This window comes from Schistocerca nitens, chromosome 2 (genome assembly GCF_023898315.1).
Source record: "Schistocerca nitens isolate TAMUIC-IGC-003100 chromosome 2, iqSchNite1.1, whole genome shotgun sequence".
Lineage (NCBI taxonomy): Eukaryota > Metazoa > Arthropoda > Insecta > Orthoptera > Acrididae > Schistocerca > Schistocerca nitens.
The window spans coordinates 318607889-318623632 of record NC_064615.1 but is presented as its reverse complement, the minus strand read 5'-3'; the positions used below and the strand labels follow the sequence as shown (position 1 = coordinate 318623632).

At 41.2% G+C, this 15744-nt stretch overlaps 1 protein-coding gene across 1 annotated transcript in view; it reads right to left on the bottom strand.

The window, feature by feature from the left end:
• LOC126236097 (myotubularin-related protein 9) overlaps positions 1-15744 on the bottom strand; it is a 118540-nt gene that overhangs the window by 49837 nt on the left and 52959 nt on the right. The window contains exon 6 of the mRNA XM_049945165.1: positions 5305-5454. Within this exon, the coding sequence (XP_049801122.1) occupies positions 5305-5454 (150 nt within the window). The remainder of the gene's footprint in view (positions 1-5304; positions 5455-15744) is intronic.

Here is a 15744-nt window from a genome sequence, read left to right as displayed (position 1 = left end):
TTTGAAGAAATGGCTCGGGTCACAGCGGTTTGATGACGACGAAGAGCTCAAAGATGCGGTCACAGGCTGGCTCCAGGCACAAGCGGGTGATTTTTATGCAGAAGGAATTTCAAAGCTTGTGAAGAGATACGATAAGTGCCTCAATCGCTATGGAGACTATGTAGAAAAATAGTGCAAAGATGTAGTTGTAAGATGTATATATTAAAATATTTTTATTTAACTTGGTGTATTTTTTTAAATCAACCGGAGGTTACTTTCTGAACGGCCCTCGTATATTAAACAAAATATGCACTACAATGGGTTGGGACCACTCTATCAACTGGACACATAAATGACTTATTTTGAGACACATTTTGTTTATAATAAGAAATCAACTTATGTTTACTGTATATATATTTGAACAACAAAGGACTGCAAGAGCAGAATGATACACACATCAAAAAGAGTTTTGCATGACCCCGGTTTCCACAACTCCTGAAGATAGACGTTGATTGTGGATATTTTATCACAGACACAGCCCCTTTGACTGTTCAAAGATATCACTAAACCTGCCCAAAGATGCAAACAACCATGAACGAGCAGCACCTATTAGACAGATGGGGTCCAACTGCCGATCAGTTCCAGTCATTCCACCAGGAAGGAGCTACACGGTTCATATTGTCTGTAGTTCAATCATGTCTAGATGGTCAATACCGCTGTATAATCACGTCCGTATTGTTACTTTGTGCCAGGAAGGGCTCTCAACAAGGGAAGGAGATACAGAGAGACAGGAACTGTCGATGACATGCCTCGCCCAGGCTGCCCAAGGGCTACTACCGCAATGGATGGCTGCTCCCTACGGATTATGGCTTAGAGGAACCCTGACAGCAATGCCACCTTGTTGAATAATGCTTTTCGTGCAGCCACAGGACGTCGTGTTATGACTCAAACTGTGCGCAATAGGCTGCATGATACGCAACTTCACTCCCGACGTCCATGGCGATGTCCATCTTTGCAACCATGACACCATGCAACGTGGTACAGATGGGCCCAACAACATGCTGAATAGACTGCTCAGGATTGGCATCATGTTCTCTTCACCAATGAGTGTCGCATATGCCTTCAACCAGACAATCGTCGGAGATGTGTTTGGAGGCAACCCGGTCCACCTGAACGCCTCAGACACACTGTCCAGCAAGTGCAGCAAGGTGGAGGTTCCCTGCTCTTTTCGGATGGCATCATGCAGGGTCGGCGTACGCCGCTGGTGGTCATGGAAGGCACTGTAATGGCTGTATGATACGTGAATGCCATCCTCCAACTGATACTGGTGAGGCATTAGTCTTCATGAATGACAATTTGTACCCCCATCATGCACGTCTTGTGAATGACTTCCTTCAGGATAATGACATTGTTCAACTTGAGTGGCCAGCATGTTCTCCAGACATAAACCCTATTGAACATGCCCGACATAGATTGAAGAGGGCTGTTTATGGATGATATGACCCATGAACCACTCTGAGGGATCTAAGCCGAATCGCCGTTGAGGAGTGGGACAATCTGGACCAACAGTGCTTTGATGAACTTATGGATAGTATGCCACAATAAATACAGGCATGCATCAATGCAAGAGGACGTGCTAATGGGTATTAGAGGCACTAGTGTCTACAGCAATCTGGACCACCACCTCTGAAGGTCTTGCTGTATGGTGGTACAACATGCAATATGTCATTTTCATGAGCAATAAAAAGGGCGGAAATGATGATTATGTTGATTTCTATTCCAATTTTCTGTACAGGTTCCGGAACTCTCGGAACCGAGGTGATGCAAAACTTTTTTTTAATGTGTTTATAATGCATATTGTCTGATGAACAGTGAGACCTCACTACTTCACTTTGCTATGTCAAAGCAGTAAGAAACAGTTTTTGCAGGAAGACTAAATTTGGGTTTCATTCATCTCACATGTTTTAATAATTGTCTACTAAAAGATGTAGATCATTCTCAATTGGAATTCTGATACCCTAGAATACATCTTTATAACTTAAAAGGAACAGTCGGTAATATAAAAATAGCAGAATTAAAAAAAAGTTCATCACTGGATTGCAGAGATGAATAATTGGTTGAATAAAAAGAAGACAAATTAAAAGAATACTATATTCTGTTTAAAAACAGACATTTATTTATTTTATTGTAACATTTGGTATGATGCTTATAACATTCATTTGAGGTCTTCATCTCTTTGGTAATCCGCTGAACTACTATGCGTTTCAGCAGGCATAGCAAACTATTGATCCCACCCCCTCTTTGGCGCATCTGGAGATCTGGAGCAATGGCACGGCAAGTCACAGAGGGTCATCGATCCAGCTGGGATGCTCACAGCAGGGCTCAAGATGCCAGACAGTGGCATAACTGCACTTGGCATGAATCTGTCACCATGCATGACGAACGCACCGGAGCCCACATATTGCCAGCGTCACCAGGTCAAACTATGGTCATCTATTTGCACTACTATTGTGAGCTGCTCAAGCTCTTCTTTGCTCGCAGTGTGACATCTACTTACTGTCCTACATATGAAGCTACTTGTGCTGTTATTCTGTATTACTCTGTTGTGCTCTTTGGAACTGTTCTTTATACCTGTGGAAGTTTGTACCTCACTTGTGCTGTGAAATATACCTGTGTAGTGTAGTGTTGTACCTTTATTTGTGTTGCATGTCACAACAATCTCATTCCCATACTGCCTTGTATAAGCACACACTGTCAATGAGAGAGGAAGGTGATGATAGAAAAATGAACAGTGTTACAGCACTGCAGTATATTTTTTAATGGTTACAAAAAATACGTGGGCAGATCAAAACACAATCTACAACCTTTTTCTGTCACCACATTATTATGGTCGGGTAACCAGAAGCTGATAAACAAATTGTCCCACAGTAATGTTAGATTATTTGAGATAAAACAGCCCTTGACAGACGCGTTGCTGGGCATGAGGTAATGCCTGTAATACAGCTGTCTATTGATGAGGAGCATGAATTGTAGTTCATTTTACTGTGGGCACAATAAGTCAGCTCTAGTGAAATTCACACTAAAAAATGTTTATGCTGCAACATCAACTCATGGAGCTCCACATTCTTCACTGCTTTGGTGATGAGGTATTCTTTGTAACTGTTAAGTGGGACATCATCACCCAATATCCAAGGTATTCAGTAGGTGATTATAAATAAGCACAGGATTTATCTGAGAACCTTGACAGAGTATTTCCATATATGGTATGGTACAGTGAACAACAGTGCGCACAGGCAACTATCCTTTGCAAAAGTTGCTGTCTAATGAATATCGTGATAAACAATCACATCATTACATAAAGCTGGCTATAACTTTCTGGAAAGAATAATGACTGGTGACAAATAATGGATGTATCAGTACAGTTCCAAATTAAACATAAATTTGGACAACATGGTCCAGAGAAGTAACAGCGATCTGGTATTACAGCTGGGTTAAAACAACAGTATAGATCAAAATAATAATTTATTAATGTCATTAATAAAATATGGTTGCGGTCTAGATTGTTTTAATCCATTCAAATCAAACAGGTCTCCAAAAAGTGTGAAAGTATCCCTCTACTTCACTACTACAGAATTCATTATTACATAAGCCAAAACAAAGGTTCCTTTATGTTCCGAGATATACAGGATATTTGGCTATTTTAGGTACAAACACAAGAGGCATGTAGAGAACAATGAAACAAGCAAATAATCAATGTACATATGTCTGAGAACCAATGGTTTCCCTGATATGACTTAGGCAAAAGTGCAGTCATGCCAGTGTTACAAAATTGTTAATGTCTAAGACTACATTTAAGGCTACCTTGCAGTGAAATATGCATGATGATGCATCAGTATTTTTTCATGTGGCTGTTCAGAAATATGTTGCACGAATGAAGACAGGAAGTGTATCGGTCATGGCTTGCCAATAGCATGGCCTCCCAGACCCCCCCCCCCCCCCCCAAACTTGGGCACTTTTTTTGTGTGGTGATATTTACAAACATTGGCACATTCCAGTCCTGTTGATACTGTAGATGAACTGCAGAAACGCATTGTGGATGGTTTTTAGTGCATTCAGAACATGCCCGGCATTTTGTAGCATGTACTAGCATTGATGCGGATCTGTGCTGAAGTCTGTCTTCTCACGTATGGTGGCCATGAGGAATATTAGTTGTAACGTGTTTGTCCACAAGTGCATGTCAGCAGTTTGGACCCTTGAAGAGTCTGTTACAAGATGTTCATGTACTCAGTCATAATACTTCATACAGATGAAACCATTTGTTTCCAGACCTATGTTTTCTAAAACTGTTTGCTTCTTTCATGGTCCTCTAGTTGCCCCTTTAGTTTCTACCTACAATAGTCAAAAACCTTTTTTATGAATTTATGGCAGTCAAGCTTCATCTGAGCACAGGAACCATCAACGTTGAAACATACATTTCAAACCAACTGTGTCCTGCTTTTTGTGATAAGAGCCTGCACAGGGTATCTCCATGACAACACACAATCCCATTTTTCAGATTTCCTTTACGCTCAGATTGCACAATTTGGCTAGGAGATTCTGTAGTAAGTATCATGCAGCCCTGACTTGGCACCATTTGATTGCTGCTGTTAAAAACAGCCTCTTGATGGTGCTTTCAGTGTGAAACACCCGTTGGGACATAGGTGCCAAGCAATGTGACAGGCTTCAGCAGAAACTGAATATGCAGAAATCTCACAGTGCAATGTGGCTATACCGTGGTTTCTGAACCTTAGCATTCCGTTAAATGCATTAAAAGCAATGATTTTAATGTGTGTGCAACTAGCCATTCTGATACAAGCCTCATAAAACAAAGTGGGAAAATTATTGTCTAATGATACCTATACGCAAATCTACTCATCTGCTCAATGGTGATGATTGCAATTGTAATATTCAAACTTGTGGAATTCTACCAAATCATCATGACACAAAATACAAAAGAAAACATGTGTTAATGAATAAATGAACACTGTGATGTCAATTTTAGTGAACAATCCTGATTAAAACTTGTGGAAACACCACATTTCCATTAATCATTTACTTTGCTTGCCAGATTCTTGAAGTACTTACTTCATTCATGACTTATCTTTAAGGACACAAGTGCCATGGCTGTTACATTTCTTTTACATGGATCAGAATTATGTTGTTAGGCTTTCTAGCCATAGTAAACTCCAGACCCAAAAATTATTTACTTTCATCTTTGGACATCCAGTTCTGTTAGGTAATGAACCCACAGAATTTAATATACTAATAAGCTCAATAGATTCTTACCTTTGCAGTTTGTGCCAATGTTTGTGTCCTTGTATCAATTATGTAACCTCGTTTTCCTGGTCCAAGCACTGAATTGATCAGTCTTTCATCTTCCTTGCATCTTTTTGAGTTCGGTCCCGTCATTGGTTGGCTACTGCGCATGAGAACACTCTGAAATGGAATACAAGAGTTATCACACTTGGAGGGTTGTCGTGTATTTCAATATTGTTACAAAAGTTACTGCTAATAATCTGTTAACATAGTACAGAAGGTGCCAAAAATGTTGATGCCATGAAACACAAATACAAAATGTTAAATCATAATGACCAGTATTATTCAGATGCAGTGAATGGCTGTTATAAAAGGTGAATAATATAATGAAACAACAAAAGAAAGCATTTTTCCTACTTCTTTTTGGGGGTACTTTTCTTTCCATTCTCCTTTGTTGTGGTAAGAATCAGCTTTAAAGTTTGTCCAAGAAACATGTACAATGCTGACTGGTCGCTAATAATAGATCTTGGGTGTTCCATGGAAATGCTGTATTGAATCCAAACTCTGACTCTAGTTTGAATCACACAGTCTGTATAGCTAATTCTTGAGGGTATTTTTGTTCTGATGTTGCAACTATGAAAGTCAGTGATTTTTTCACCAGATGCTTTTAGCTTTTTTGAGGTTATCACCACCAGTGGTGGTGATTTTCGCTTCATTTCTCACTTACATTGTGTGTGCTGTGAAAAATATAACAAATGCAGTTCCAATGACAGAACAAGATTACCCTCAAGAACTGTAAAGCAACTATGGACAATATGGGCACACAAATGAAGAATTTTCTGTGTAGGTACTGTTCTGATTTGTTATTGCCATTTAATACACACATATTTTGATGTATTTTACTGTACACATGGGTTGTTCTCATCAATATTGTGAATTTTGATGACATTCATTGTCACATACGGCTAACTATAGCCTTTTTGTTCCTTTTTGTAATTATATTGCATTTGACATTATTTGGAGTGCTAAACTTGGCACGCTTTCTGGCACGCTTTTAGTTTACTTTGCTCTTGTTAGCATGATTTGTTTACTTTAGTTTTCATGTTCAGCCATTGCACTTGACTGTTTACACTGTGAAACCTCGTAAACTACATGTCAGGGCTTATACAACTGTCTTTAATATATACACTGGTTTGCAATCTGAAAATTTGTCTGTCACTTATTTTGCCTTACTGTGTGGGTTGTGAAGTATTTTTGTGCTCATGTTGTATATATTTTTTAACGGATTGTCTGATGAGGGGCCACGCCCAAAACGCATAGTAAAACATTGCTATGGAACAACCAAGATCTGTTATTAGCAACCAATCAGCAGTGTGTGTTTATTGGATTAATCATAATGGTCATGTACCTCACGTGCAACTTCAAGTTGCAATTGCAACTTAAAGTTTGAGATATAAAATACACAGTAAAATCATATGAAAACTTTTTACACAGCAGTCTCTTCAACTTATAAAGTTGCATAAGTTGCAATGATGCATACCAGCTGATGCTGGTGGTACCAACAGTCCACCTGTACCTTCTTTTTAAATCTGAAGATGGCCCAATTTGGCCACTGGTAATAACAAAAATTAAATGAAAATATAATCTGTACACTCTCTTATACATAAAATAAAAAAAGAAAATAAAAAAAAAGAAAAATTGCTGTGGAGTTCTTTTGTGATCACTCAAACTTTCTTTGTTGGAGCTGATGCAGTTCAGTTGATTTTGTGCTTCAAAATTGATGAAATACAAGACAGGTGTGTCACTTTATCTCAGTTTCCATTTATATTGCATCTTTTACTTATTTGATTCCCAGCTACAGAACACATTTCTGAGAACAGCCATAATCAGATACTGTAAATACACTTCTTGCCATTAAAATTGCAACAAGGAGGACAGCAAATAATGAAATTTTACTTGTTATGTGAATACACAGTGTTAAATATAGCGCAAAGAGATGCCACCTCCCGCAACACTGACTCTGACCATGTTGAGCATTTAATCAAACTGAACTTGGATGACAGGGACAGATAACTGGTACACCATTCCATGCTGCTTCATCTCTACACCAGAGTCAATCAATTGAAGTAGCTGCCGAGTCATGGCTGCCAGTCTCTTGGCAATCCATGACCAAATTTTTTCAATGAATTAGAGATCTAGAAAATGAGCTGGCCAGGGAAACAGTCAAACACCCCAAGTATTGAGGTAGGTCTGGACATCATGGCATGTATACAATGACACCGCATACCATCACGAGAGGTATGACAATGATGAACGCAATCTGGCAATGTTCATTCTCCTCGGAGCTTCCACACATGTGTCCATCATGATGCTGTATGCAGAACTGGGACTCATCTGAAAAGAGGATGTGGTGCCGATTCTGAGTCCAATGTTGTCAGTGGGTTCACCACTGTTGGAGCACCTCTCTCTATTGCCACGTCAAAGGAAGCCACTACAATGGTCAATGTGCTAATGGCCCATGGTATTTTAGACATCATTGCATTGTCCAAGTGGACAAGGAAGCCCCTTTCCTAATGCTACATCTTCCTAGCTGCAGAAATTTGCTGCAATGTGGTGTGTAATACATGTGCGTGACCACGCTCTCCTCTCGCACAATACAAACATGCCGGACTATTTTCCTCTATTTTCCTACAGTATGGGCAATGCAATGCTGCTCCAGGCTCTACCTATGGGAAATGCCTGCATGCTTCTGGATGAGTCTGCCCTCTACACAGGACTCAGACTGTCCCACACGTTGCAGCGATTTGCTTGGTTGAAGGAGTGGGGAAGGCGACCTGAGAGCAGTAAACTACTAAGCTGCAACATTCACTAGAAATGTCACCTGATAGCTTCTCTACCTCAGAGGATGAGCAGCTTCAAGATGGTTTACAAACAGCATATTTTGTGGTACATGGCTGCTGCTGAGTTGAAAAACTAAATGCAAAAGGAGTTAATTTGGGCAGAAATTGGCAGAAAAATTATTGAAAATGTCTTTGATTGTATCCGATGTAATACAGATTTGTATCTAGCCTTTAATCACAGTTATAATGAGCTCGATGACGATGTTATTGTGATCAGTAATATGAACGACATTTAAAATTCGTCCCATTGAAGAAATTTGTGAATCCACTCCTCACAGTGACTCCCTTAGCTTTGGCATAAACACTAACACCTGCCAAGGGTATCATGTTATCCTTGGGAAGTTCACTAATTTCTGATATGTCTGTGTTATAAGGCAGTGGGAACCAGCATTTCTCCATATCATCGAGAAACTGTTTAGTTACTAAAATGTTATACATGTGTTCTCCTTCATGAAGTAAGAACATCTGTGTGACTGCTATGCACTTCCTGAATACTCTTCCAAATAATATACAGTCTTCCTCCTCTTACCTAACTTCCATGTACGTTCGGAGTGCCAAAATTAATAGGTGTTTAGTTGGATAACTGCGTGCATGTTTTGCCTTTGCTGCTTCCCTTACTATGGTCACGCTGCACTGCACCATGCCTATAATAGCCAAATGTTCCTCACAGAGTGCTGGAACTTGTGCTGCACTAATGAACTACATAATACTCATATGGAGGAAACTGTATGGGGGAAACTGTAGCACTCGCCGACTTCCAACAAACTGTAAAAAAAAAAAAAAAAAAAAAAAAAAACCAGTCACCTTCCTGAAACTTTTTCTTGCTTTGCCCTCGAAGAAAGTACAATGGGAAAAGGTTTGTCACTTACTACATTTCGAATGATTACTTCACTGTTACTATGTCAATTAGCCAGGAAGTTTCCACACACTATCAATATGTATTACTGAAGCCAACCATAAACTTAAGTTATTGTATGACACACAGTTTAGGAGATATAGCATGATAAATATTGAGTAGCACAAAAAATGAACTTTTCTTGAACTCGTAAATATTTCTACATTTCAAGAGCACAAAATTTTTATTGAATTAAAAAAAGACTCAGAAGGTATTTCTTCTATCACCCTTATCATGTACAGTTGTCCAATTATAAAAAAAAAACAGCACTTTTATTTTTATATTGTGATGCACAACACCCTGCACCTAGAAAAACATTTCATGCAGTGTCCTACGGCCTGCAAAACATACAAGTATATTCTGCAGCATGCTGTGATAAATTTCCACACGTCAAAGGAAGCCACTACAATGGTCAGTGTACTAATGGTCCACAGTACTTTATATATCATTGCGTTGTCCAAGTGGACACTTTTCTTGCTGCAAAGAAGTCCTTTTCCTTACTCAAGGCACATTCTGGGCTCTACCAGTCAGTCTGCATAGCTGAGAGAACAATATGGCTGTCCTCTCCAACACTCGTTGCTGTGCTGTTGTTTTTGTTGTCGTCGTTTAGGGTGATCAATTTAATGGTTATCAGCACCCTTACAATTAATGATGAAAGGAGATATTTTAAAAAGTTACTTAAGATCACACTTGCCATTTCCCACTCCTCTTCACATTAGCACACACAGTCACTCTATGACATGTGGATAAGCCAGTCATTTCCTAGCTACATCAGGCAATAGTCTGTGGGGCCATTGAGGTCCTGTGTGGCATTAATATAGTCCTCCTGAACACACTGATTCCACATCCACATTACAGTCATGCAATTCTGACCAAAATGAGCAGCAGTATTGCACAACTGTAAACTGCAGTCTAAATATGCCTCAATCTTGCTGCCATCCAACTCTGACACATGACAGTTGACATTTGCCCTTTTTGTAAAAGGTGTACCACGATTATCTCACAAAACAAACAACATTTAAATGTGATTTCTGAATACAAAACCTGTTGTGTAATCTTTGCTTATATATAGAATACAGATGTTGCTTCTACTACCTACTTTGTGTGGTTGTGCTGGAATTATAATTCTTTAGATACACTAGCATGTAGCAGATTTCATGCCAATTTAATTGACTATGAAAGAATAAATAAATGAAATGAATGACAGCTTTAGTTTATCTACCAAAAGAAGGCATTCATCAGTTGACAATGTCGAAGGAAACTTCCATCAAATATACAAACTTAATAATCTGATATGACTGATGCTCAAGAATATTTTGTTTACTGTCATGAACATTAATTTATATATTTTCTACTAATATTGATTGAGTTATGCTAACAAATGAAGTAGATTCAAACTTTCTGTGTGACAGATCAGTACAAAAATTTATGATGCGTCAGACTCCTTGTCTTTTTCAGGCCCTCTTCAGTGTTTGCATGGAGGCCAACACTTCAACATGAGAAACACACACACACACACACACACACACACACACACACACACACACACACACACACCTACAAAACATCAATTTTTCAGTCACCTCGATTTACATAAAATCAATTCATTTCGCACATAAAACATGTGAGTATCTCTACTGAGATTTCAAATCTTGTGTCGCATCCCCAAACTTTAAATTCCATGGCTTTTCTTAAATAGTTTCTTAACATGTTATGGATGATATTGCATCAGTTATTATCAAAGTTAACTACTTTAAATCAGGTTCATGTGCTGTCGTGCCTATTACTTTCCTCTTGACAAGCAGATCTTAATGTAATTCGGAAGTGTCAGTTTCTTAATCACCAGCAGTGGTGTTTTTTATTATTGTTATTATTATTTAGGGGCACAAAAGCAATTAGGGTCATACGCACCCATGCATAACAATAGAAAACACACACACACACACACACACACACACACACACACAAAAGAGGAGTTAAAAATGATAGCATGTTAAGTCCAATCGACAAAAGGAAAGACAGCTAAAAACAGGGATTTGGAGACGGTCCATAAAATACAACATAGAGAAATGGAGGTCCTGAACTAAAGATTAAATGTCCTTCGTCATACTACTATGATAGATAAAAAGTAAAATGAAGTTGACAGCCCACACATCGTTCACTAAAATGGCCAATTTCGCAGACAGCAAACATAAATGAGAACATAAGTGGTTTAAAAAAGGGCATTCCGTCAATAAATGGCAAACCAGCAGAGGTTGAGGGCAATGAGCATAATGTGGTGGGGAAGAACCACTTAACAAATGCCAACGGCTAAAAAGACAGTGCCCAATACGCAGCCTAGCTAAAATGATCTCCCTAAGTTGTGAGGGTCGAGAGGATGTTATCCAAACCACTGTGAGAGGTGTAATTCCCCGGAGATTGTTCCCACGAGGGAAGGACCAAGATCACTGGAGGGAATGGAAGAACTCACAGGCCAAGGTGCGAGAACTGAAGTCTTGGCAGCAGCATCAGTGGCCTTATTTCCCATCAGACGAACGTGAACAGGAACCCACATAAATATCATTGTGGCTCCATCACGACTGAGCAAATGACAACTTTTCTGGACCTGTTTCACTAAAGGAGGGTGGCTTTACAGAACACAGAGGCTCTGCAGGGCACTGAGAGAGGTGGAGCAGATAATGCAGTTGAAAAGCCTGTGTTGCAGGACGTACTGCGTGACCTGATACAGGGCAAAGGGCTCTGCTGTAAATATTGAGCAGTGTTCCAGAAGCCGAAACCAAAAATGTCGGTGCCAATGATGAAGGCACACCCAAAACCACGGTCAGTCCAAGAGCCATCAGTGTACACAAAGATACTGTTGTGAAGTTCCACGAGAAGTTTGTGAAATTTATGGTGATAGAGTGAGGCTGGAGTAGTGTCTTTAGGAAGTGAATGAAAGCCAACGTGAACATGGACCGCTGCACGAAGTCAAGATCGTGAAGGGTTCACACCCATTTGGAAAGTGGCAGGTAGCATGGAGTTAAGGTGCTGGAGCAAGAGCCAAAGGCGAACTCCAGGAGATAACAGACAAGGGGGATGCGCTCCATACTGGCAATCAAAGAAGTCATCAAAGGAGGTGTGGATGGGGTGGCTAGGCATGGCAGACAAACGGCATGCGTATCTGCTGAGGAGAATGTCACGGTGGTATGATAGCGATAGTTTGGTAGCTTTAGCATACAGACTCTCAACTGGTCTAGTGTAAACGGGGCCAGTGCATTGGCCAAATGGATGCTACGATGGTGGATAGTATTGAGAAGGTGTGAGATGGACAGTCATGCTGATGCATAAATGAGACATCCATAGTTGAGTTTCGAATGGATAAGGAACTGATACAAACAGAGGAGGGGGGTCCGATCCGCTCCTCAGTCTGCTGAGGACACGCAGGACATTGAGGGACCACTTACAGTGGATGGTCAGGTAAGACACGTGAGAGGACCAAGAAAGTTTCCTATCCAGAATGAGCTCCAGGAATTTCGTAGTTTCAATGAATGGTACAGCAACAGGTCCAAGATGTAAAGACAGTGGAAGAAACCAATTGCACCGCCAGAAACTCATACAAACGGTTTTGTCAGTGGAAAAATGAAAGCCACTGTCAATGCTCCATGAGTAAAGATGATTGAGACAGTGCTGAAGATGCTGCTCAAGGAGACAAGTCCGTGGAGAACTGCAATAGATCGCAAAATCATAAATGAAAAGGGAGCCAGAGATTCCCGGTGGTAGACAGGCCATTATAGGGTTAATGGTGATAGCAAAGAGGACAACATTCAGGACGGAACCCTGAGGCACGCCTTTTTCCTGTACATAGGTGTCCAATGAGGCAGAACTCACAAGTATCTTGAAAACTCAGTCTTTCAAAAACTCCTGAAGGAATGGGGCATGTGGCCATGGATGCCCCATGTGTAGAGCGTACAGAGGACACCAGTCCTCAAGCAGGAGTTTTAGGCTTTCTCCAAATCGAAAAACACAGCCACAGTCTGGTATCTCTGCAGAAAACCATTCATGACATTGATTGCAAAGTGACGAGGTGGTCAACTGCAGAACAGTGCGCTTGAAATCCACACTGCGCATTGGTTAGTAAATTGCGAGACTCAAGCCACCATACCAGCTGGGCATGAATCATACATTCCATCACCTTGCAAACAAACTGGTGAGAGAAATGGGGTAATAACTAGAAGGAAGGTGTTTATCCTTACCGGACTTAGTTATGGGTATGACACTGGCTTCACTCAAGTGTCTGGGAATGTGCCCTCTGCCCAGATGCAATTGTGTGTATGAAGGAGAAAGTGCTTGCCCACAAGAGAAAGGTTCTGCAACATCTCAATATGAACATCATCTGGCCCTGGAGCAGAAGACTGGAATGAAGTGAGAGCATGATCTAGCTCCATCATAGTAAAGGCGGCATTGTAGCACTCGTGATTCTGAGAAGAGAAGGGTATCACCTGAGCCGCATCCGCTCATTTCCCCAATAGAGGAACGCAGGGTGACAGTGGGTTGAGCTTGAAATCTCTGCAAAATAGTGGTTCAAGGTGCTGGAGGTAGCAACAGGGTCCACTATGACATCATCTGCTACTGTCAGGCCGAAAATTGGGGAATGGACCTTGGCCCCAGAGAGCCGTTGGATGTTGGTCCACGTGATGAAAGAGGGTTCAAATGGCTCTGAGCACTATGGGACTTAACATCTGAGGTCATCAGTTCCCTAGAACTTAGAAATACTTAAACCTAACTAACCTAAGGACATCACACACATTCATGCCTGAGGCAGGATTCTAACCTGCAACCGTAGCGGCCACGCGGTTCCAGACTGAAGCACCTAGAATCGCTTGGCCACACTGGCCAGCTATGAAAGAGGGAGTAGAACTGTTAAAAGAACTAGTAAAGGAAATACAGATAGCTTTTTTCCTATCCTGAAGAATGTGATGACAATGTGCATGCAACTGTTTATAAAGAATGCAGTTTGCCATTGTAGGATGACAGCTAAAAATGCGGAGAGCACGTCTCCGCGTGTGAATTGCATCACAGCATGCCTTAGTCCACCAAAGGACCAGGACATGGTATGGTAAAGAGGAATGGAATGGAATGGAATGGAATGTTCTGCAGTGGTAATGATAACATTTGTAAGATATCACAAATGGACAAAAGTTGTTTGTTGAAGGTCGCCACAGAGGAGTAAAGCCTCCAGTCGGCCTTAGAAAGCTGCAATTTGGGTAGCACACAGGAAATGGTCACTCCAGTACATGTCAGAGAGAACAGACAGCTCGAGACGATGGACAAGCTGGGCAGTGCAGGAGGAGAGGTCCAAATGGGAACAAATGTGCATGGAATCTGAGAGGAACGTAAGTGCTCCTGTGTTCAGACAGATGAGGTTAAATTGATTGAGAAGTTCAGCCATGATGGCACCTCGAAACAGCAGAAAGGGGTGAGGGAGTTGCCCAATAAACAGTAGGAAGTCTGCCCTGGAGACAACGAATGACAGAGTGATGTAAATCGTTCAAAGGGAAAAGGTCAAGTGAGGAAGGAAAATGTGGACTTCAACATCTTGAAGCCAGGTAGTCAGGGAGATGAGTTGACTATGATCATCATCCTGGATGAGCAGCATGACTCCCACGTGAGATGGAAAGCTGTCCTTGGGGGGAAGGTCAAAGTGGATTGTCAAAAAATGTGAGAGCTAAAAGCAGTCATGACATAATTTTGTTTCCTGGAGGCAGAGAACAAGCAGATGCTGTGATTCCAAGAGCAGCCATAATTTGTTGGACCGAAGGATGCAAACGTTCCATTGGAGGAGAGTCATGACGAGGAAAAGGGAGGAGGGAAAAAATGAAGGGATGTTACCTCGGTGGCTGATGAGTGCCAGCCTTTGAAGACTCACTGCTACAGGGCTCAGAGGCTGGAGGATCCTGCTCCATGAGCTCTACAGAGGCATTAGCATTCTCTTTCTGTCCGTCTGTGGACACCAGGGCAGAAAAACAGTTGGGGGTGTGCACTGGTGACACGGAGGTCTGATGGGCGAAGATATCATGTGGTGACATTGTCAAAGAGGATCTTTGAGTTGGTGAGGAAGACCATTTGCCTTTGCTTGATTTTTGGAGCCTTTCCGGATGGACGAGAAAGACTCAGATGTTTGTTGGCTGGAGGGACTTAAGAAGTAATCACAAGAGTATTCCTTCTGTCCTTTCCCACTTGCCAGTTGTGTGGCAGGTGACTTTGCCCCACAAGGTAAAAGTTTGGTAGCTTGTTGCACAGCTGGAGGAGGAGACTGCGATGGATGCTACCATGACACTGGGTGATTTTACAGCCACGGTGCTGAATTTGAGGTCGCATGTCTGCATGGCCATGTCCTTCAAGGAATGAGATGTAGCAAGAACAGTACTGTAAGGGCCAGATGGTAGAATACAGGGTTGCCAACTAGCCAACCACTTGTGAGTGACTGGGTAAGACATTTTTTCCTTCACCCACAATCACCCTCATGAGCATCCCTACCACAGGTTGCACATTTGGCCAGGTGTCAACAGGACATTCAAGTGTAATTGTAACAATGACACTGGCAACAATGCATCGGGTTTGGAATGTATGGTTGGACTGTGATAACTTCATAGTGTGCTTTAACTTTTTATGGAAGCACCACTGTATCGAAAGCAA